General features: G+C 40.0%; 2 protein-coding genes across 4 annotated transcripts in view; one reads left to right on the top strand and one right to left on the bottom strand.

Annotated features, from left to right (window-relative positions):
• The first annotated feature begins 1,155 nt into the window (after positions 1 to 1,155).
• On the top strand, positions 1,156 to 16,370 carry tph1b (tryptophan hydroxylase 1b). 3 transcript variants are annotated; one of them, XM_057343755.1, is made up of 10 exons: positions 1,156 to 1,410; positions 2,433 to 2,616; positions 2,769 to 2,869; positions 3,050 to 3,117; positions 3,237 to 3,433; positions 3,537 to 3,672; positions 3,778 to 3,904; positions 5,603 to 5,698; positions 5,925 to 6,058; positions 6,180 to 16,370. In XM_057343755.1, the coding sequence occupies exons 1-10, from the start codon at positions 1,321 to 1,323 to the stop codon at positions 6,352 to 6,354; spliced, it is 1,308 nt and encodes a 435-aa protein (XP_057199738.1). In that variant the 5' UTR covers positions 1,156 to 1,320; the 3' UTR covers positions 6,355 to 16,370. The 3 variants fall into 3 exon arrangements, with proteins under 3 accessions (XP_057199738.1, XP_057198938.1, XP_057200554.1); XM_057342955.1 differs by lacking the exon at positions 1,156 to 1,410 and adding an exon at positions 1,788 to 2,204; XM_057344571.1 differs by lacking the exon at positions 1,156 to 1,410 and adding an exon at positions 1,788 to 2,204 and having other exon boundaries at positions 5,925 to 6,287.
• Positions 12,260 to 23,924, bottom strand: part of kcnc1a (potassium voltage-gated channel, Shaw-related subfamily, member 1a) — a 50,226-nt gene continuing 38,561 nt past the window's right edge. The window contains 2 exon segments of the mRNA XM_057341749.1: positions 12,260 to 14,433; positions 19,299 to 19,484. Coding sequence (XP_057197732.1) covers positions 14,321 to 14,433; positions 19,299 to 19,484 — 299 coding nt within the window. The 3' untranslated portion in view covers positions 12,260 to 14,320.

Here is a 23,924-nt window from a genome sequence, read left to right as displayed (position 1 = left end):
CAGGTTTAAATTGGCTGTTTCAGATGGCGATTCTATCACTTTGTGAGTCCTAATGAGATGTGTACTTATGGACAGCCATACAAAAGGGTGTCTGTCCCTCTGAGGATGGGTAGGTCTTTCAGATCAATGACCAAGCAGTGGGAGGCACAGACAATAGACCAATAAAGCAGAGAAGTAGCGTGAGAACATCTGAATAAAAGATTAGTCATGTTGTTTGGATTTGTAGGTACAGCAGAATCTAATTATATTGCGTTTTGTGATAATTAATGCTGGTGTGAGCTTGTAAACAGCCATTGCTCATAACTACCACATCATTATTAATGACGTGCTTTTATTATTTTCCTTGTTTCTCACATTGGAACAAATCACTCCCGGCCTGGACTCAATGGGGATTGGGGCCTTTAGTTTGGCGATATCAGAAACCAATGACAAGCACATTCCGAATCAATCATCGCCAGTTAATCTAGGCGTGCTGCCGTGTCTTATTAGACAGCTATCCACATCGCTTTCATCAGAGATCTTTCCACAGAGGTGTGGAAATACTGATCCCAGCCCAGCCTCGGAATGAGTAAATAAATAAACCAATGTCTATAATATATGAACCAAATGAAAGATTGGGTACGTTTAAATGTCAAGGTCTTTGACTCGATTTGTGGGTTTTTATCATTCTTGTATTGGCGAGGCTGTCGGAGCTGTTCATTGGCACGAGTGCTGAAACAGACCGGCACAGATCGTTTGCTCTCAGCTGTCTTGATTACACTTAACATTTCGTTTCTTCGTTTTAACTTTCATCCAATATATCAGATACACATTTGTTATTCAACATAAAATGTGCAGGAAGGAATTTGGTCCAGATCATGCAATGCGTGTTTGAAACCTGTGAAAAGTTGCAATAATAATTTTTGGAGTCAGTAAAAATAGTGCGAATAAAACCAGTTAATTTAGATGCTTCCACATAATAGCGCAATAAGCCCCAAGAAGCAGTGGGTAACAACGCATTTTAGGTTACCTGACTAAACAGTCTTTACAGATTTGTGTGGTGTTATTTCGTGGTAGCTTATTGAAATATAAATTAAAATCGTAAATCGAATTATTTCCTACAACATCGAGGTCTCATAATCTAACGTGTCTGTTCCATCTGAAAATCTTCCCTGAGCTTGTTTGACTTGTCAGTTTGGACTTTCCAAAAGAGCTGAGCGCTCCTCCCCCTCATCACTCAGCTCATTTATAAATCGAGAGAGAAAACATCATTAGCAGACATACAGCAGCGTGTACGTGTGCTAAACATATCTACTTCTGCTAGATAACGACTACACATTCATGCTTTCCAACAAGACTGAAGGACCGCGCCGAGGACGGTCTTTTGATTCCATCAATAAGGTTTACGAAGAGAAGCAACTCAACAATGAGGTAGGCTCAAATATATTTTTTGATTTTTGTTTTATATAATTTGAGTAAGAACATAGGAATTATTTATAACCTAGAACTAATAAAGTAACTTTTACCCACATGCATGACTTCCTTACGTGAGAAGACTGATAGCGCCCGTCTTCGCATTTTTTGAACGATATAGTCGACCTTATTCTCCGTCTTTTCAAGTGCTGAAATTTATACGTACGGACACCTCTGAAAATAGTAGCTTATCTTTCATTAACGACGTTAATGTTATTACATGCATACAGATTAATTGTGTTTTTATATTTTTATGTATTTTTGTTCTGTTCATTTTGTATGACTTATGACTGAACCTTTCAGATTACTTTGTATCCTTTGTCCATTAGGCTATATACTGTAGTGCTGGGCTGTAGTGTAGCCTAATTGCTGGAAGCAACATGAAATTTACTAAAAGTCTACCAGACCTTACACCCACTGTAGCATATAGCCAGCCTACAACGGTCATCATTACATGTCATTTGTGTGTGAATAAGGATTAGCAGAAAATTAAACAAATGTTCTGTAGGCTATAGGCTAGACAGATTGTCATGCTAATATTAAGAGACGACAAAGTGAAACCCAGTAGCCTATTTGATATAACAGACATCTCTCTGAAGATTTTAGCCTTGTTTTTAAAGATGAACAAAACTTGTAATAAGACGGACGAGAGCAAAGACAAGATTCTTTCCTCAAAGAGGGAACATGCTGCAATTGTCTTCTCTCTTAAGAATGAAGTTGGAGGTCTTGTGAAGGCATTGAAACTATTTCAGGTAATATGTTTTATTTTAATATTACTAGAATTTGTTATTGTCATTATTTTCTCTTTATTAGTGTATTTCACGTTTTTTGCCTACACAAGCCACCATGATGTGTAGGCCTGTTATACAAATATAGCCTGTTTAATGTAGCCTATAGGTTAGTCTATATAAAATCGTTCTGTTTAATTTTTTTTGGATTAAAACATTAATTTTATTTCATTGGTTTATGTGTATAAACAGGACAACCATGTAAACCTTTTGCACATCGAGTCGCGTAAGTCCCGACGACGTAACTCAGAGCTGGAGGTGCTGGTTGACTGTGACAGTGATAGAGAAACACTAAAGGAAATCGTTCATCTACTTCGCAAGCAAACAAGCATCATAGCTATGGAATCACCTGATGAATTCAGCACTCCTGCAAATGGTACCTACTGTTTATATCTCTCTGTTTTTAAATAAATGTGGAATGCCTAAAGATTTGTTTAGTTGTACTGATCTATCCATTCTCCAAAACTGCTTGTGCTCTGCTCCCTACAAAGAAATATGTGTGTAACGCTGTGCAATTTAACTTTTTAGATTTTTCTGAGGTGCCTTGGTTCCCTAAGAATATATCAGACCTGGATAAGAGTGCCAGTCGTGTTCTGATGTATGGATCAGATCTGGATGCTGATCATCCGGTTGGTATTGCTCTATTTCTATAAAATCACTTATGAAATGTAAATTTACAATAGTATGTCTATTGCTGTGTTTTCCTGATAATTTTATACTCTTGCAGTATAAAATAGTTGTCAAAACGTGTCTTTGAAAATCATTAAGGACCAAATTATCCTACATCTTTGTTTTTCTATTGATTTCAGGGATTCAAAGACAATGTTTACCGTAAGAGAAGAAAATATTTTGCTGATCTTGCCATGAGTTACAAACAGTACGTTTTAACAATTTATTTTAATATCTTATTTATCGTACACGTTTGGTATAGTTGCTATTAATGTCTTTATCTTTTTCTCTCATTCCATCTCTCTCTGCCTCCTCTGGTCTCTGTAGTGGTGATCCCATACCACGTGTGGAGTTCACAGAAGAAGAGGTGAAGACATGGGGTGTAGTGTTTCGGGAGTTAAACAAACTGTACCCCTCACATGCCTGCAAGGAGTATGTCCTCAACTTGCCCCTACTCACCCAATTCTGTGGATACAGAGAGGACAACATACCACAGCTGGAGGATGTGTCCAGCTTCTTAAAAGGTGAGATTATCATCTAGACATTAGTAACTCTTGGTATATAGGAAATGAAATGAATTGTTTGTTGTCTCATCATGATTTTACTTTATGTTTAATTCATTTTCAGAGCGAACTGGCTTTACCATTCGCCCTGTTGCTGGGTATCTGTCACCAAGGGATTTTCTGGCTGGATTGGCCTTCAGAGTCTTTCATTGCACACAATATGTGCGTCACAGCTCAGATCCGCTGTACACTCCGGAGCCGTAAGTACAAAGCAGATCTGTTTATTGTGCAGACCTCAAAAACTGAAAACAACTTCAACGTACCTGACAAATGATTTAGGAGATCTTCACATTTGTGTCTTTTAGGGATACCTGTCATGAGTTGCTGGGGCACGTTCCTCTGTTGGCTGAACCCAGTTTTGCACAGTTCTCACAGGAATTAGGACTGGCTTCTCTCGGGGCGTCTGATGATGCTGTGCAGAAACTGGCAACAGTATGTATTGTTCTTCTCATTTCATTTATTAAGCACTACTAAACACAACAGCTGTTGACCATAATGCTGTAGAAATAAGAAATAAGATGTCAAGGTATAAAGATATGACTTCAATTTAAAGGTCCAGTATAGGAAATTTAGCGGCATCTATTGGTGTGGTTTCGAAGTGCAACCAACGGCTCCCTCCACTCCACTCCTCCCCCTTTCTTTTGAAGCACTAAAGTGGTTGACACAGGACTAAGATGTCGTCACAGATTCCTTTCTTTGCCGAAGGAGATAACATATTTATGAAACACGTTCTGTAGAGCAGTTTGTCTGTGTAGGGCAACATGTAAGCGGACCGTAGAAACAACATGTAAGGGGACCCCCCGGTGTATGTAGTAGTGATGCTCGGGTTGTCTCATAACCCGATGGTCGGGTAAAGAAATGGTCACTTTATTTGCGGGGCGGGTTGGGGTGGATCATTAAAAACTAAATATGAAACCCATGTACGTTGTGTGCAATTCCCTATAGCCTATATTAAATATTTGGGAATATAAATTTTCATATTTTATTAGGTTCTTTGATAAGGTTACAACACGTATGCCTACGTAGCTAGCAACGTAACTTTCGTGATGTCCCCAAACCAAACACGTCACGAAAGCGCCAAGCAGCTCCCGTCGCCAGCCACACAACAACAAAACAAACGGAGAAATAAAAGTGAAGATGGAAGACGAGGTGCGGGAGAAATTAAGGTCGGGAATTTACGTCATTAAAAGAAAAGAAGGTCAAGCTGCTAAATCTAATGTTTGGGACCGGTGTCCTGAAATGTCATCCTACCCATCAGATTATCCTACCAGGCATTGTGCACATCAATGTTATGTCATTTTTTTGCGCTATTAAATCATCCTACCTGTTTATTTTATACTGCTACGGGAATCTGATAGTGTATTTCCATTGTTAAATCATTCTACATATTTATTTAATACTGGTAGTACAATTTGATAGGGTATTGCTACGTGGTTTCTATGGTTCGTAAGTGTACAGTATATGTTGTTGCCTGTTTACAGGGCGATGTAATCTAATGGCTGTTTCAAAGCACTTTTAGGCTGAAATAAAGCCTGTTTTCATTTACATTACAATGCCTAGTATGTTTATTTAATGGTCGTGCATGGGTGCGGGGCGGGTTGTAAAAATAGATACATTGGTGCGGGCGGGCTGGGACTGGTCAAATAAAAAACCCGCGACCCGCGGGTTGGAAAAAACCCCGACCCGTGCATCACTAGAATGTAGATAGAAATAGCCCATTCTAATGTATTAAAAACATAACGCTTCATTATGTAAGGTCTTTATACACCTCTGAAGACATAGTTATGTATACTAGATTGCATTTCTGTCAATAGATCCTTCAAAAAATACACATTGGACCTTTATTTTCAAAAACATATACAAAATTGACAGAAATTACAGATAAAGAAAAAGTGTTCCATAGCCTGCATCCAACTGTTCCAAACACACAATCACCTCTCGACTTTAATCGTGATCTTGGCTGAGACTAAATGTAATTGTTTGTATTGCAAACATCTTGTCAGCTTTCTCAATTTTAACAGGTCAGACAAATGTTCTGCATTTGAACAGGTGCTGTTCTCATTATGCTATTATGCTGTTCTCATGCTATAATTTCTGTTGCAAATTGGAAATATTTTCTCAAAACTTTAGTGTTATTTCTTCACGGTGGAGTTTGGACTGTGCAAGCAGGAGGGGAAACTGAGAGCATATGGTGCTGGGCTTCTCTCTTCCATCAGTGAACTAAAGGTAATCCATATTTACAACGACAGATTATGTTTAAACCTAACTACAAATTTGATAAATAAATCTGACTGTTCTTTAGCATTCACTTCAGTTCAAATAAATGTTTTTGATTTCAAACATTTAAAGCTAGTGTGACTGTTACCACCTTTTATTTAGACAAATTTTTGTTGTTGTATTTGTATTACACATAACTATTGTTAATATAGCAATGTCTTGTTTTGTTTTGAAGCACTCACTCTCAGGCAATGCTAAAATCTTGCCGTTCGACCCCAAGATTACCTGTAATCAGGAGTGTCTCATCACTACCTTTCAAGATGTTTACTTTGTTTCTGAGAGCTTTGAGGAAGCCAAAGTCAGAATGCGGTAAATGTTTATTGATTGATTTATTTTAAATCATTTCTGACCCATTTCCTTATATCTGTAACCCCATTTTTCATTAGTTTCTTACCATACATTTGCTTTGTTTTTCCTGTCTTATTCATAGTGAGTTTGCAAAAATGATCCAGCGTCCGTTCTCCCTGCGTTATAACCCATACACACAGAGTGTGACTGTGCTGAAGGACATGCCTAGTATTAACGGTGTGGTTGAAGAGCTCAGACACGAGCTGGACATTGTAGGAGATGCTCTCTGTCGACTCAGTGCACACCTTGGTGTTTGAGAATCTGATCACTGTTACTCATATTAATACTGTAGCGCTTATTTTGATATCGCTTATATCAGAGCACATTGTGTACAGCAGTCTAAACACCATTAACCCAGCATTCAACACTACCATACCTGCAGAGACATCAAATGATCAACCTTTTCTGACTGTAGAAGTTAATCACCCCTAATGTCTACGGGAGCACCTTTTTAATCCATAATATCTGGCAGGTACAGCTAAACACTTTAATATCACTGCTTTCTAGAGGAGACCATTTTGAGTCCTATTGAAATGCAAATGAACTCTTCATTATTCATTATTGCCTAAACACTACCACCGCAATACTTCCCTACAAAGGCAAAGTGCACTAACTACACATTTCGTCAAAATTGAGATATGGCTTGAAAAGGGGTTAGTGACATCTGTTCTGTCTTGTGACCAGTCTCCTGGTTCATTTTTGTCCCGTTTCAGAGAAACAAGAATAAAAAAGAGTAACTGCCTGCAATCACTGTCTGGTGTGAAAACTTTAAAGGCATTTTTCTCAGTTTCAGTGTGTGCATCGTTACTGCACTTTGCCTTTGTAGGACAATATAGCCATCCTACAGCAAGTTTCCCTTACATTACACATTATGTGTAATTATAATATATAAAATATAATAACATTACACACCAAACAAGAGTTGCCCACCAGTTTGGGTTGTTTCATTACATATGTCTTTTGAATGCTGAACAATTTATTTATTCCTTGTGATAAAAATCTGTGTAAGAGACACATGGTTTCACTCATTGGCTTCATTCTGCACTCCTCCTTTTCAATAGTGAATGTGTAATTGTGTGAGAATATTGTGTATGTTTGTGCATTGTTTTTAAGACTGTAGGAAAGTTTGCTGCTTGTCTGAGGCCTAATCATGTTATGGTTGTTATATTCATTATGAAACTGGATTATTGCATTTAAAACAACTTAAATTACAGGCAAATGTTTACTTTACTAAAATAAAGTAAGTCTTGACACCCACACTATACTGTATGTTTGTAGTCCTATATTTATAATTTCTGCGACTATTTTTAATGATCGAATGTTTCTGATTGTAAGAGGTCATGCCCGTTGTGACGTGAATCCTGCAGTAAGAGTGTTTGTCCAGCAGAGTGCAGTGTTGTTATACACTGTACAGCGCACATAATACTTGAGAGACTCAAATGTATGCACTATTATTCAGAAACACAACTTTGAGACAGGTGTGGATTTATTTTATTTCTAATGTATATATTTATTTTTGGTTTGGCATTTGTTTTTTATATTTATTATTCCTGAAAACATGTCAGCTGTAAGCCAGCTGTAATAATCGGTTAAGTTTTTTTTAGAAATCGATGTTATTTGAGGACCCAGCAAATATTTGTGGATAGCACTTATATAGCATATATGTATAAGCCTATCACGCTACATATGAGCCTCATATACAATTTGACATTTACGAAAGGGAGACAGTACTTGTGTTAGTGCTTAGTGAATGCCATGTATGCATCCAGTATATCCCTGTTGACAGATGCAGTTATATTATGGAGACAAGAGATGTGAGTGTGGAGTCACTGATATAGCATTAGCCACACATCAGAACTAAATGTGTTACATGGAAATTTAATATAGGGGTCACAGTGGTCCCATGGCTGACCGGTCATCTGCAGTTTCAACAGTGAAAAATACAGTTGTGTTCTGAAGCTGGGGGGGATATATAATTTATTGCCTACATAACTTTTTCATTTTTCTGTCATTAAATTGACAAATGATTATTTAAATAGATAATACAAAGAAGTATTATTTTTTTGTCTTCATTATCAGCTGGATATTTTAGGCTCAAATACCCCACTAGACGGGGCTGGTCTAGGAGTAAAAAACGGCCCTGGACTTTTTGGCCAGATGACCAGTCCACCCCTGCCCCTAGACCTGGCCCTGATTTAAACTCTCACCCTCATTTGCATCATAATAATTTAAGGAGCAGAAACACCTAAGAGGAATTAGCTTGCTTGACTATAGTGTTTTGCATCTGTAAATTTCTGTTATCTGTTAATAAAGTTGTGGCCTAAAGGTTAGAGAGTCGGACTTGTGACCAGAAGGTTGCCGGTTCAATTCTCATAGCTGGCGGGTAACGACTGAGGTGCCCTTGAGCAAGGCACCTTACCCCTACTTGCTCCCCGGGTGCTGCAGTGATAGCTGCCCACTGCTCCGGGTGTATGTGTGTTCACTACTCTCTGGATGGGTTAAATGCAGAGGTCACATTTTGGGTATGGGTCACCATATCTGACAAATAGATCACTTTCATTCATTAAAGGCATGATTGTGATATTAAAAATGATTTTAAGTCAATCATATTACACTTTATTTCAGATTAAGTAGTTTACACTTTATTTTAGAATAAATAGCTTTTATGAACGTGCTGTAAGAAAAAAGCATTACTGGTGTACATCTTGGAGACTAAGGACTGTCTGTGAAACTGGGCCTAAATGTTTATTTACACTCTTTCATCACCTTTTTCTGGTTGGCCTTTCTTTTTTCCCCTCCAAAAATATTAAACGAAGAATGAATTGGCAACCAGTCCCGGGTCTCCCCAGCTTTAGAGTGTTTCCAACAACAGAACATTCCTCTGGAGGTCTCTGCTAAACAGCCACACTAAAGATCAAAGCTCTTCAGTTTACATCATCTTTAAATGCTTATGTAATAACAAAAACGTCATGAACAATGACTATGGCAATATAAAACTGAGATTATATTGCACTTGGACAGAAATGAAGATTTGTATAGTCAACAGGCTGGTCATGAACATGCACTTAGAATAAAAGACGACATATTATGTTTTTTATTTACAAATTTTTATTGCCTGCTGGGTCACACCAAGTTTCCCCCATTAATTATTTAACTTAAATAAAGTTAAATTATAAATTATTTAACTATTAAGACTAATATGGGATTTATTTGTCTTTGATCCAGTATTGTCCTGTTACTACAGACAAACAGCACCTTAATCTTCTTTCCTGCTTTCCTCTTCATTTTTTCCTTTCTCTACTCATTCTCCTGTATCTCACCCCAGAGCTCTTCTATCTCCACTGCCAGCACTCCCAACCACTTAAGCCATTGTGAAGGCTTAATTGGTGTTCATTAAAATTTCAGGGCTGGCCGCTCGATGGCAGGCTGTCCTGTGACAGAACATGAAGATGAAGTAACTGTATGAGCAGCAGAAGGCCCAGAGCAGACTTACTGCACATGCTCAGTACAGCTCGCAGACCAACCATCATAGTCACAAAGAGTTCACTTGCACTTTAAAGTGGAGGTCTTGTCAGCAAGGTGAGTATTAAAAGCTTGTTTCAGACACATCTTTATATTGTTAAAAAAGTTTTGATTGTATAGGTGTTGCTGTAAGAAAGTGAAAGAATACATGGGAGCAAATGGAGCCATGTGTACACATCATTGGCAGATGGATTCCAATGGATTGGTGGATTCGAATTGTCGTAAGATACAATTATTTTGTGTTTATAGGATTTGTGCAATTTTAGTAAGATATTGTCATGCACATTTTGAATTCTTGAAGGACTCCAAAACCAACTACTCTGCGTTTCCAAAAATATTTTTCTTCCCTTCACTGTAAAAAAAACTATTAAAAATTATTATATTATATGGAACAGAAAAATTCTGTAAAATTACCTTTTTTTAGAGAACCAGCTTTGGGTAATTCAATTATTAATAAATAATTATTTTCACCACTGCCAAGTTGTTACCACTGGTTCTATAACCATTAAGTGATATTACAGCATTTCATATTTATATTTAATAAAGCCCTCCAGACTTCAAATGCCTCTTTATGTTTTACATGGTGTTCTTTAAAGGCCAGGCAATGGGCACGATGTTCTCATCCCAGCAGGGGTGTAGCTACATGGTGGCCATGGGTGGCCACAGCTACCCCTGAATGATGGATGGCCACCGATCTGGCCACCTCTGTTGTGCAAAGCAGTTTTAAGATGCATGTCGGAGTTTACGGAGTGCTGCGCAGATCATTTAGAGTATATGCACTGAAAGTAACCCTGACGCACTGACGCAAACAGTCTATAGCTGAACAGCTGCTAAGTACTGGCAGGTACTGTCTGTGTACCATGGAAGTTCATCGCGAGCAGAAGGATCAGGTCAGTAAAATCAGTCTTGTTTAACTGGATTTCATTCATTAATTACATTTTGGCGAAAGTTTAAGTTGGGGTACTGCAATGTTTATTTTCTATAAAAATGCTAACTTACTGCAAATGATAGTTAGCAAAATATTCTTAAATAATGTTAGCACATGAAAGCATTGCAAATAAATTGTTTACTTTACGTTCTTTGTGTATGTTTTTGACCAGCAAACTATGTGTAATGAAGAATTGGTGTAAATTACAGTAGAAGTTAAAGAATTTCTGTCTGTAAGGATCTTTTGGTCACCCTAATAAAATCACTGGGTCTTACCTGGCCACCTCTAAAAAAAAGGTTCTGGCTACGTTCCTGCATCCCAGTCTAAACTGGAGGTTGAAAGTCAGGCCTACTGCCACAATATATTGGTTCACTGCTGAACAAGTTCTAGAGTCAAGATATGTTTCTTTAACATCCACATTGTCTGTAATCTCAAAGGTGTAACGTGTGTAAATGTACTGTATGAAGACTGTATTTATCAAAGCTACAAAAGTGGAAGTTATGAAGGTTATGATTTCACATAAACACAGGTGTAGTATTGTATGTGTGAGTCTTGCAATTACAAGCGATGCTGTAAATACCTCATTTCCATTGGGTCTAGTTTTGTTTATGTACCTCACATACAGCTGGCTCTATGTGGGCAGAGGCTTCTGACTGTAATGATACCGTTTCTGACAGAGAATAGCATCGGTGATAATTATGTGAAGAACTTTGTGTTCTGATGTGTGAACGTGTCTAATGAATTGTAGACCCAAATAGCCCGTATGAATGTAACCAGGCAGCAGAAAGGCATGGGAGAAATGGGCTGCCGTTGAAAGCAGATCACATACTTGTGTTGCTATGGTTACGGTCCCTATTAGGTAACTAGGTTGCCATAGTGTCTGAAAAGATCAAAGCTCAGCAGCACAGCAGTAAGGAACTAGGGGTACATGCACTCAAATGGAGAAAAACACACACTTATACACGCACTCACGCAGCGTCGCACATGCACTGATTTCTTATAAAGCTACATATATTAAAATGCATGTAAACACAGTAGAAAAACCTTGAGAAAAGTTCAACTGGCACATTCTGAACTTTTGAAATATTAATGGACAAAGTATTAATGACACTTATGAAGTTCTGATTATGATACATATTAAAATATGATATATAATCCATGCAGAGTTAAACAGGGACAAAAAATAGGTAAATGAAAGTTATTAAATATTTTATTTATTATTCTTAAACTTATTGCAGTCATTAGAAGTCCCCCTAAAAACAATGTTAGAGAGTTCATTTAAAATGCAGCCAAACTGAGTTAATTGCCATTTTTAGCAACAAAAATGGTCATTTGTTAGGAGCGTTAAAGTGCCTAAGAAGCATCATCTAAACAAAGAATAAAGGTAGGTCTTTGTGTTAACCAAAGTCATGCTTAAATAGTTTATTACCACAAAGGTGTTTTTATCTCCTTTTTCAAGTGAAGTTTCAAACTGAAGTATTATTTACCATCAACATCATCATTGCAAAACGTGCTGTTTGCTTTTATTAATCTACTGTACCCAAGAGTAAGAATAACCTACCAAAGTTTAGACACATATTATAATATTTTGTAATACCATAATATTTACAAATATCTAAATGCTTGATGAAAGATTTAGGTTCAACTGGTTGTTAAATATGAATACAATAAGAAGACTAAAGAAAATTTTAAAATTCTGAAAAAAATTCTGATGCTATTTACGTAAATTTTGATTGTTAAAGGATGCCAAATATCGTAAAAACACAAAAATAAAAAGACGTATACACTCTTAAAAATAAAGGTGCTTAAAAGGTTTTTCACAGCGAAGCCATAGAAGAACCATTCTAGGTTCCACAAAGAACCATTCAGTCAAAGGTTCTTTAAAGCGGATGTAACACGCAGTTTCTGCCAATCTCATATTAATCTTGAGTACCTATAGAGTAGTATTGCATACTTCGTATCTTCAAAGAATCTTTAGTTTGATCACATGTATAAAAGACAGATACAGCTGTATGATTATTTCCGAACACAGGCGAGAACTGAACGCGTGGGACTTCAGAACGATCACACAATACATCATCGCATGAGCCCTGATTAACTTTTGATTCACTATAAGTTTGTGTTGCTTACCTCATGCACGTACACGCCGATTGCATACAAAACACAGACATATGACTCAGTTTCACATACCGCGTGTGTTTCATGACCGTCATCTTTTAACGTTGGGACTGCTCCATCTATCAGTTTCAAACGATCTGCAAATCCAGCATTATATCCACCGATTCTATAACATTCCTCACCGAAATGCAGTGAACAAACAAACACAGCTGAACTTCGTGAACGCAGTGCTCTTTCTCTTGTTCCAGCTGGTTGACGTGTGCGCATGCTCCTTCTCCCGCTCTCCCTGGTTGACGTTTGGGCAAAGAGTATAGATACCAAGAGGTGAAACTCATTAGAACGTTCCACAGCAACACCAGTGCCTTGCGTTTCTGCTATTTTGTGGTGAAATCCGAAATTCAACTTGAATGATGATAATACATGATGACAAAAGCTTTGGCTCGCTAGAAACCATGTCACTGTTTCCCAAAAACCACCAGAGATTCGGCTCTTGGTATCTATACTCTTTCGCGGTGCTTGTTCTTTCATCTGGCTCTAGCGGCGGGTTGATGCATGGGGGTGCTTTTCCAGGAGAATTGTCCAATAAGCGACTAAGAAAAGTTGTTACGTAAGGGAATTTCATGTTTGAAAACAACTTTCAAAATCCTATACGAATGCTGGGGGAGTGCATCGAGCACAGAAATACTACGTCATACGTCCAACTCATTTTTTCAAACCATGTTAAGCATGAGAAGCCAGCGCGTTTAACATTGTAAAGAAGTCAAAGTTCTTTATGGACCCAAAAGGCTATGGCATCAAAGAACCTTTTAAAGCACCTTTTTTTAAGTGTATCTATGTGAAAGAATCCTTATTCAACTGAACATTGAATAAACGTTTATTTGTAATGTTGACCTATACTGTAGATTATTTGTAGCCTTGTTTTGCCCCTTTTTGTAACGTCACTTTGATACAGTTGCTTCTGCTGCTTGATTGTGAAAGTACACAAGAATACAAGCAACTTTCTGTTTGACAAGTTTCACTGCATTTTAATAACGTCTCGGTTTAACCATAGTGTATTGATGTCCTTGCTGGCTTCAGAAAAAGAAAGAGTTAGATTGTAATCAACATAATAAATACACTTTACACTCATAAATACACTTTAACAGCTCAAGATACAATTCGTCCACTAACGTTAACAACTCAATGGAATGTTAAAGTTTAAGAGTGCGACAGCAAACAAAGGCAACTGAGGACTGACAGCAGCAGCAGCAGCAGCAGCACAACAGAGAGCAACAACAGTTTGACCCTATTAATATAAAGGCAGCTTTGTGAATATTTGCTATGAATCACAAAATTTAGTGGATACATTTGATTTAAACCCCTCTAAAAATTGCTCTAAATATTCAATAGCAAGCATGTGCAACACAAAAAGCATACAGGCACGCATACAAAACCACACATATTAAACACGCATGCACTCAGATACACAGTTTACACACCACTAGACCAGGTTAAAAACTTGACAGTAGTATCAGCCACCAACAAAAAGGGGGTGGATGGTTGGGAAATGACCCCCTGAAATACATTAAAAATTTGTAGAAACAGGTCTGTGTTAGGCCATTCCGCACTGTGCATTCCACTCATTTATGTACATGAAACACACTTATAGATCAGAATCACGAGGAGGGAGGAGGGGTGTTCTGGGCCATGCACACAGTGGTCGGAACGCCACGATTCATGACACACACTGAGTCTGCAGGCTGCTTGTGCTGGACCTGCTGAGAAGCCTCTACAAAGATGAAAAAGAAGAGAGACAACAGACAAGTTATTACCAGACACCCAGAGAACAAAGACAGGTGAAGAGGCATGACGTGCAGAAGGGAGATGGAGGGGTCTGGAGGAGAAGGAAGGGATGAATGAAGACCAGAAGGTGACGTTAATGCAGTCTGCTAGCAGGCACGTTTACCATGCAGGCTTTAGCATCATACCTCGCAGAGCAGAACGTATGTCGGACCGGTTCATACATTAGTTTCCGAGATCAAAACTTCAGCTCGTTCAGCATGCAGGTTTCCTTCAAATGTTAATGGTTTAATTCATCACCATGCTCATCAGTACAGTCTCCCATGCTGCTCCACCTGAAGACACATTATTATTGCGTTTTGCAACCTTCCAGTCTTTGCACCTGTCAACTTCAGGTCAAAGAGAGTATTGGTACATCCAATGAGAGAAACAAAAATAAAACAAACATTCCGGGTTTCATACAAAATTTATTTCATGCTATGGTTGTAGTCATGTTTTCCTGTTTTTCTACGCGGTTATTGTTGCATAACAAGTGCATGCATGTTTTTCCAAAGTTCTAAATTGCATACAATTTTCTTTTATTGTAAATATACATCTGTAATTTTTGCTTTTCTTTGTGTACCTAAAATAAACCAGAGAAAATGTGAGACACATCTTGACATTTTTCCTCTTGATTTTTTCCTCAAAAATAACACTGTCAAAAAGTCTCTAAACAGTTGCTCACTAAAGATTTCCACAGGATCTATCCACTTACAACATAAAACAGAAAAATAACTCGTTTTGCTCAGTTTAATCTCTATAAGACCCAGAATAACAAGCATGCCAGACAGACACAATTTAAAATTTTACAATCTATCTCACGTCACCACTTTTGTGTCATTCAGAATTGAAGGTCAATGTGACCAGCGCTGAGTCATACAGTTTGTGGTTAAAACAAAGGACAGTTAAAGACAAAATGAAGAAATCTGTTGCTAAAATAAATAACATGTCTCATTATCAATGGCTACATGTAAATTCTGCAAAAGTCAAGAACTCTTTAAAGAAAATATGTTTTGTACAGATATTCATAACAGATATTTTGTCTTTTTTATGTAACACCATGCAGCTCATGCTAAAATAAACTAAAGAGTCCACTGCATCTGTAACTGCATGTTCTACCATTAGTAGTGATAGTTTGATTATAAAACTCATTTTCATTGTATTGAAGCCATCCATTCATTGCACTCTTTAAATTATATACAATCCTTACGTTCTTCCTTCAAAAGGTCCATGAGGTTCCTCATACAGCTGTAGAGCATTGAAGACGCATCACTGATTCTCAAAAAAACCATTTGCCATTGTATTGACTAATAAAATCCTCTTGACTAACAAAATGGACACATGTCCCTCCGTTGGACTTCAGTCTCAAATCTCTCTGGTCACTGTGGATTCAAGAAAAGCTGGAGAAGGGAAAACCAATGTTTTGGTTGCCCTTCTGAGATTCTGCTTCCTTCTCAGGTCACTTTGAGCACCTCTGACTGCATATACTTAACTAGGGCAGTGTCCTCTTTGCAGGGATCTGCAGTAGAAAATACAGGGGAGGATGGGGTTGCTCAGGGTCATCCTGTCATTGGGCCTTGTTTTCATTCAACTTACAGAATGAAGAGGAAATGAGCTAAATCAGATGTCCTATTGATTTTTATGGTGAAAACGTGGGTTGCTAATGTGAGGCAAAAGAGGTGGAGAAAGAGAGATGGACAGAAACTTACAGAGAGAATGAAATAACTGGAGAGGAAGGAGAGGCATTTGCTGTATACAGCAGTAAAGAAAAAGAGGTTTGAAGTGAGAAAATTGTGGCTCCTGAAAATTCCTATCTCGGGTCTTATTAAAAAGAGGAGAAGAAGAGATGGGGAAGATAATTCCATTAAAGCAAAGGGGAAGTCAAATTTAAGTTAAAAAAGGCAAATAAAAAGGGTTATTGTTTTGTCCTCCAGGTATGAGTTTTATGTGAGAATCTACCCAGACACTCTAAAAATAAAAGCAAATATCCCATAAAAATCCTACCTAATACTCGACAATTCACAGCTGGAATTTAGATTAGTTAACACAATTCCATTTCACCTTGAATGGAGGTTTTACTTCATAAAAAGTTCTGAAATGCTCCCTGCAACAATACTGTGCTCTTATAGCAGGGTGTAGCTTTCGCATCCCAGTTCTTTAACGATTGAACCCCTGCACTTGCAAATAGGGATTCCTTTGAACTTTCCCTGAGATCTTTTGGACATCGGGTGGCTTTGTGTGGGTGGAGCACTGGCAGGACAAGAACCAAGCAAAATGAGCGGAGGAGACAAAAACAAAGCTCCAGAAGACACGGACCAGAGAACAAGACAGACCAGACCAAATGAAACACTGCAGAGAACAGAAGGCAGCAGGGCGGAAGGAAGACCCAGCGAGACAGCTCTATTTACAGCACTCTTAGAGAATGGAGGGGATTGGAGAATGGGATCGCCCCAGGAGAACAGGTGAGCCGCAGGACCCCGTGGACATCGATACCACCTCGGCCAGCGTTCGGGCCTTGCTGGTTATGGTGCCCAGGCTTCGGGACTTTTGATAACCTTGGTTTAGCAGAGAGAAATGTGCACATGGCAATTGCTGAGACACAACGGATTGGTTTGCCGTTTCATTTTGCTCCACACCATGTTTTCATAGGTGGCTGTTGCTGGAATGGGTCAAATTTAAAGGGTTTAAAACTGCATGCAATTTCTGTGACGGCATACACAAAGGCCCGGTTTCACAGACAAGGCTTAAGGCTAGTCCCAGACTAAAATGAATGTGTGACCTGTCTTAACTGAATATAACTTGCCCAGAAATATCTTAAAATATAACAGTGCCATTTTTTTGTCTCAAGATGCACACGAGTAATGTATTCTTATAAGGCATTTTTATAAAAGTGACATAAATATCTTCATTCAACTAAGTCATAGTCCTGGTTTAAGTTAAGGCGTGTCTGTGAAACCGGGCCAAAGAGCGCAGTTGGTTAATCTGGCTTTAGTGGGAGCAGCGAAGGCTGTGGATTGCAAGGCAAAATATTTAAGATATCAGTAGAATTGATCAGATTCATTGATTTATAAATTCAAATTTAAAAATGTAACATTAAGGCAAAACAGATATTCGGATATTTCTTGTCAGAACCAGGCACTTTCAGGCAATCTATCTAATGTATTCCGTACATCAACTTTTTCTTTGCCAGTGTGCAAATCCAAGTCTTCACTTTCTCTTCCAATACCATGCAGGCATCAGGACAGATTGTGCAGCAGGGCCGCAGGACCACCCCAACACATGCACAAAATAATGCTACAGAAATAAAAAAACAGACTAGTCCAAAAAAGCACTACTACATGCACACAGACTCATACATGTACACATGAAAGCACCACAAAGGTAATCTCAGACAATAAAACGACATATTGATTGAGAACCGTGTGTCTAGTTCTGCCTGGTGATGATGTTGACCAACTTGTGGTGCATTTGCCTGTGGATAGGATTTGGAGTCAAACAGAGCATGCTCACACAGAGCAACATGTCATGTGACACAGACAGACAGCGCTATTGGTTAGAAAATGAAGACGCACTCGTGTGACAAATCGGTAATACTTTGGAGGATGGTAGTAGGCGACATAATCTCTTTTGAATATGATTTATAAATATGCGGCCATGGCCTGGTTTGCTGTTGGTGGTATTATTGTTGTTCACTCTGGGTGTGTTTTTGTTGGCCATCTGCTCTTAAATCTATTTATCCAGCAGAGTTCAGATTGTTTTACGTCAATGAGATACTGTGTGGAAGGTATGTTGGTCTTTATATCACTACATTTGCTGACATGTTGCACATTATTTGACAGCCTGTAAAGCTACATAGTGTGTAGGGGCCTCGAATTGATCTAAGGCTGAGATTCGAAGACTATGTCGTATGATGGCAACACAGGAATGGATATCAGGTGGTGACCCTGGCATGGCCATCTTCTGGGCTGTGCGCCCAGCCTAGCTGCAGCAGTGGGTAACCCTGCGGGTCATGCGTCGGGCCGGCCGGCTCCGCCCCTGACCTCCCTGAGAACGTTCCGGCTATGAACATAAGGAGGTAGCATAAGGAATATGGGAGAGAGGGGAGGTGGAGGGAGGTACAAACATAGAGACGGACCACAGGCATGTACGGTGGCATAAGAAACAAGTAAAAACAAACAAACAACAAAGAAAAACAGAAAAAAGGGAAGATTAAGGTTGGCCCCAAGAGGCAGCTGTATGTGTGTTAATATGATATTGACACAATGCAGCGTGGTGTGGAAAATAAACGTATTTACGACATGTTAAAAGAGAAGAGGGTTGGAGAAAAGTGACTTGTGGGAGGATCTGAGCGTGCAGGAGAGGGTTTCAGTTTTTTCCGATACTCCCTGCCTCATCTTATGTAGGAATAAAAAAGTTTAATAGGCTTTGGAAATTAATTAACAAATTAGTGCTAATTTATTTGATTTATTTAAATTTTGTAAAAAAATGAATTCAGCTCTTTTTGAGCCAATAGGAATAAGCCAAAGTAAGTAATATCTAGGTCTGCTTATTTGTAAACACTAGATAAAATCTGTCCGCCTACTGACACGGCTGAGATGAAAATGTGCCTGTGGGGAATTTAACATACATAAATACATCAGTATCTCTTTTGTGATGAAAACGCCAATAGTTACAGACTGTCTGTTGTGGGCGCGCTCTGCTTGTCTGTATGTTTGGACTGTCCGTGTGTGTATGTTATGCTGTTTCACTGTGTCCTTATTGCTTGTGTGCTTTATGTTTGACATTGTGTTGACACAGAGGTTTGCTGTCACATACCCTTCCGCACTCTGGTGCCCGTGTTTGTAGATCGCCTGCTGACGTTCAGCAGAAAACACGGAGTGTCTCCCCGCGGCTCGTTGGGGTTGAAGATCTGCCCGTCCTCGGGGGAAATGGCTTGATCTATGTGGGGACAATCTTCATTGGCCAGTGCTGCTTTAGCTGCCTCGCCGTTCACTTTGGGATCTTCAAACACATAAGCACATGGTAAGAAAAGCATGCAACTATTGTGCATCATACTGTAGAAAAGAAAGATAGCAACTTAAATATGTATGTGCATTTACTATTAAGGAGACGATTTTATCCAAAGTGACCTACATTGAATTTTGCCAAGTGGTTGATGTCCTTTGGGCAACATCATGTTGACCCTGGGACAACATTTAAATCAACCAATCAGATTTCAGAAATATATTTACAGTTTATTTTAAGTTTAATCTTACAACCATGATTAGGTGCTTCTAGACCATTGTTTTTCTCTTATCATTTCCCTCTGATTTTAGGGGTAAGTTATGCTTGGGGTTTGGTGTGGGTTTAGGTTTTTTTATAAAATTGTTGTCCTTAGGTCAACAAAATATGTTGCCCTGAGGACATCAACCACTTGGCAAAATCAGGTCGAGCTTCAAGCTACAGCTTATAATTTAAGAGTTCAAAATGATGATGGGTTATCAAACTCGAGTGTGGAAACCCAAAGATTTTTATATGACTTTAAAGGTTTTTGGGGGACTTTCCATAGATATAATGATTAGAGATGCACCAATACATCGGCCAATAAACGTGTCGGCCGATACATTTTTCACTCTATCTGCAGGCCAATCAATTTTTCACTCTATCTGCAGATAGTTTAAAAACAGCTGAGGATCAGGGCCGATATATCCTGTCAATCAAAAGAGGACAGGAAAATGCAATGAATTTGTGCTCTGTATATAGAAAACGTTAAGAAACATCAACAGTTTGATGTTCAATTATATGAATTTCATACCATTATGAATTATGATATCACTCTGAATAATCAGCTATCGGTATCAGTGGAGAAATTTAGTATCGGTGCATCTTTAATAATGATTTCATGTTGTACATACTGTATTATGGTATGCAAATATACAGTAAATCGTTGCCTTAGAATTATAAGGTTCTATCTGCATTCTGAGTAGTTTTGAGATATTGAGCTTCAAAGTATTTGCATTTCATATAGCAAAAATGATATGGGGAACAAATCTCTTTCATACATGAAAAAGACAGAGACCCTAAATGTATTCTAAATATACAATATCAAGATTTTTGGAACGGATCATACTTCTGATTCTGAAAAATCACTTTCTGTTTAGAATGATAAGGTTCTATCTGCAAAACATTAATTAAAGCAATACATTTTCAAGCAAAACAAACAATTTACGTATTATTTTTGTTAAAACATGAAATTAGTGTTGTAATAATGTGTTGATGTATTGCTTCCATTGTTTCCCTCATCTGTAAGTCGCTGTGGATAAAAGTGTCTGCTAAATGACTAAATGTAAAAAAATGACTAAATGTGTTGACATCTATAAAAAAGTTACATTTACATGCCTTTATGACATTTATTTCATATTTTAGGATGCATAACTTTTTGTTCAAGTTAAGGGTATTTCAATACATTATTGCAGAAACCATTAGGTTTCCGTTGGTTAAGACAGAAAGCAGCTACTGTAATCTGACCTAGACTTTATTACACAGAAGCCGGGACAGGTAAAATTACTTTCTAGAGATGAGTATGGCCGAAATAATATGATCATGTTTATTGTTGTAATAAATACTCTTGACATTGTTGACTATTTGGCCTTAAGGGCTTTACATTGTAAAATGTAAGGCATTAATCACATCATGAGGGTTCATGTAAACATAGGGATTCGGAAGCTAATGCTGCTGGCTAGTGTTGTGTTTATAAATATAAAAATAAACTCTTCAACAAAACCTAAAACAAAACAGAAAAAAATACTGTAGTTTGAGCTTCAGGTTTCTTTTAAAAATTGTTTTGCGTTGCACTGTTCCCTCAGATATTTCCCACTGTCACTGAGGAGCCCGGCCACATGACAAAGAAAGCTGATCCTGATTGGTCCTCTTGTGTGCATTCAGGCTGATTGGCTCGCAGATATAACTTTATAGAACCATATTATAATTTGATTTTGTAGATAGAACCTTTTTGTTTTCTTAAAAAAAAGTCAAATAATGTACACGTTTAAAAACACAAACATGGCATAATGTAAATAATTGAAAAACGTCGCAGTTATGACTGTAACCTCGGTTCCCTGATGGAGGGAACGAGACGTTGTGTTGAGAGACAGACTGGGGTTTGATCTTGAGAACCTATCATTTTTGAGAGGAATTTTAAAACGCCAATGGGCTTGGCGAATGGCACATGCATGCCAGTCCCTGCCCCATGCATATGGGTATAAAAGGGAGATGGAGGCAGCCATTCACTCATCTTTTGGGCTGAGGAACCTGAGAGGCATCTCCTGGTCGCTGCAGCGGGTTGGTGAAGCGTTGTGGCATGAAGACACAACGTCTCTTTCCTTCCATCAGGGCCGTATCATGACCTCCAGTGGAGTGACACTGACTGGACTAGCGAGTCACAAGTGAGCGCTACTGCGAGACGTAATCTTCCAGTTGGATCAGTACTTGGTAGCATACCCTGAGAGGCTCGTACTGACGGCCATCACGGACGGTGGCATTCGTCTCTATTAGCGAGACGCCACCCGTCGGCATAAGGAACACTGGGGAAACACTGCTCTCCTCGTTGAAGAGTGTGTTACGGAGGCCACATCCTACCACAAAGGAAGGTTACATGTGGAGACACCACCATGGTCTCACTAGTGGGGAGAACAACATGCAAAATAATTGCCCCAGCCTAAATAGGGGGGGCAGAACCCAGGTGGAGTAACCACCGGAGGGGAGGTCACAGGTTCACCGACAGGGGAACCAAGAGTGAGGAATTCATCATAAGGGACGACCCTGCAGGGGAGTCACTACGTATGGGGCAACAGTCCGAGTATAGGGGTCCACCTGAGCAGGGGTGACTCTACCAATACTGAAATTGGTTACAACAGACCGCTTCGCCCAGTCTGTTACCATAATTGCAAATACTTAGTGATGGATGGAATGCCTGTACTTCACCCTAAGGGGGGGAAGTAGGGAGGCTGAAATAGCGCGCTAGACTCACCTGGAGAGGGGAGAAGGCGCTTTCGCAGGCGTACACCCAACCCAGTTGCCAACCTTACACACCGGCAGCATGTAAAACACGGGCTGACCCTGGTTCTACGCGGAAGTTGTAAAACCCGCAGCACTACATATGTCTGCCAGAGAGGCGCCCTGAGCCAGTGCCCACGAGGAGGCCATACCCCGAGTGGAGTGGGCTCTCACTGCAAGCAGGCACGGGTGATCTTGGGACCAGTATGCCAAGGTAATGGCATCCACGATCCAGTGCGCCAATCTCTGTTCGGAGACAGCCCTCCCCTGGTGCTGTCCCCCAAAACAGACAAAGAGCTGCTCAGAGCTTCTAAGGCTCTGTGTGCGGTCCAAGTAGAGGCGCAGTGCGCGTACTGGACACAACATGTTGGAGATTGGGTCTTCCTCCCCAGAGGGGAGCGCCTCCAGGTTCACCACCTGGTCCCAAAAGTGTGCCACATCGTGTCCTTCCCCTGCGATAGAAGGTCCTTCGTAAGGGAAATTGGCCAGTGGGGGACTGTCGTCAGAGCCACCAGGTCTGAGAACCAAGTCTGGTTGGGCCAGTAAGGCGCAACTAGCAGTACTTGATGTCCCTCTTCCCTGACCTTGCACAGGACATGTGCAAGGAGGCTCACTGGGGGGAAAGCATACTTCCGCTTGTCCCGCGGCCAGCTGTGTACTAAGGCATCCGTGCCGAGGTGTCCCTCAGTCAGGGAGTACCAAAGCGGGCAATGGGTGGAGTTTGGGGAGGCAAACAGGTCCACCTGGCCGAACTGCTCCTATATGAGCCGGACTGTGCAGGGATGGAGTCGCCATTCTCCGCGGGGCATCCACTGACGAGAGAGCGCATCGGCTGTCTGGTTCAGGTCGCCCAGGATGAAAGTGGCTTGCAGGGACTTGATTACCTGCTGACTCCAGAGGAGGAGGCGTCGGGCGTATGCCGTGAGCGTATGCCGCCTTGGTGATTGATGTACGCCAAGGCAGCCATGCTGTCCGACCGGACCAGCACGTTTTTGTCCTCACGAGGGGCCGGAGCCTCCTCAGTGTCAAAAGGACAGCCAGCAACTCCAGGCAGTTGATGAGCCACCGCAGCCGGGGACCCGTCCACTGCCCCGATACTGCATGCCCGTTGCACACGGCACCCCACCCCTGCAGGGTGGCATCTGTTGTGACCATTACGCACCTCAAAACCTGCCCGAGCTGAACCCCCGATCGGAGAAAGGTCAGGTCTGACCAGGGGGTGAAGGTGCGAAGGCACTGAGGCATAACTGTAATGTGCCTGGTGCCGGTGTGCCACGCCGTCCAGGGAACACGACTCTGAAGCCAGTGCTGAAGCGGCCGCATGTGCATCAACTTGAGAAGGATTACCCCTGTCGAGGACGCCATGTGCCCCAGGAGCCTCTAAAAATGTTTCAGCGGGACCGCTGG

Source organism: Triplophysa rosa, linkage group LG1 (genome assembly GCF_024868665.1).
Source record: "Triplophysa rosa linkage group LG1, Trosa_1v2, whole genome shotgun sequence".
Taxonomy (NCBI): Eukaryota; Metazoa; Chordata; class Actinopteri; order Cypriniformes; family Nemacheilidae; genus Triplophysa; species Triplophysa rosa.
This window is presented reverse-complemented; position numbering and strand designations above follow the sequence as displayed.

Bases quoted from the DNA above. Each gene is read 5' to 3' on its own strand.
- tph1b (XM_057342955.1), top strand. From the start codon at position 1,983: ATGCTAATATTAAGAGACGACAAAGTGAAACCCAGTAGCCTATTTGAT. The intron at 3,905-5,602 runs GTATGTATTGTT...TCAAAACTTTAG, and splicing joins CTGTGCAGAAACTGGCAACA to TGTTATTTCTTCACGGTGGA. The intron at 6,059-6,179 runs GTAAATGTTTAT...TCTTATTCATAG, and splicing joins GAAGCCAAAGTCAGAATGCG to TGAGTTTGCAAAAATGATCC.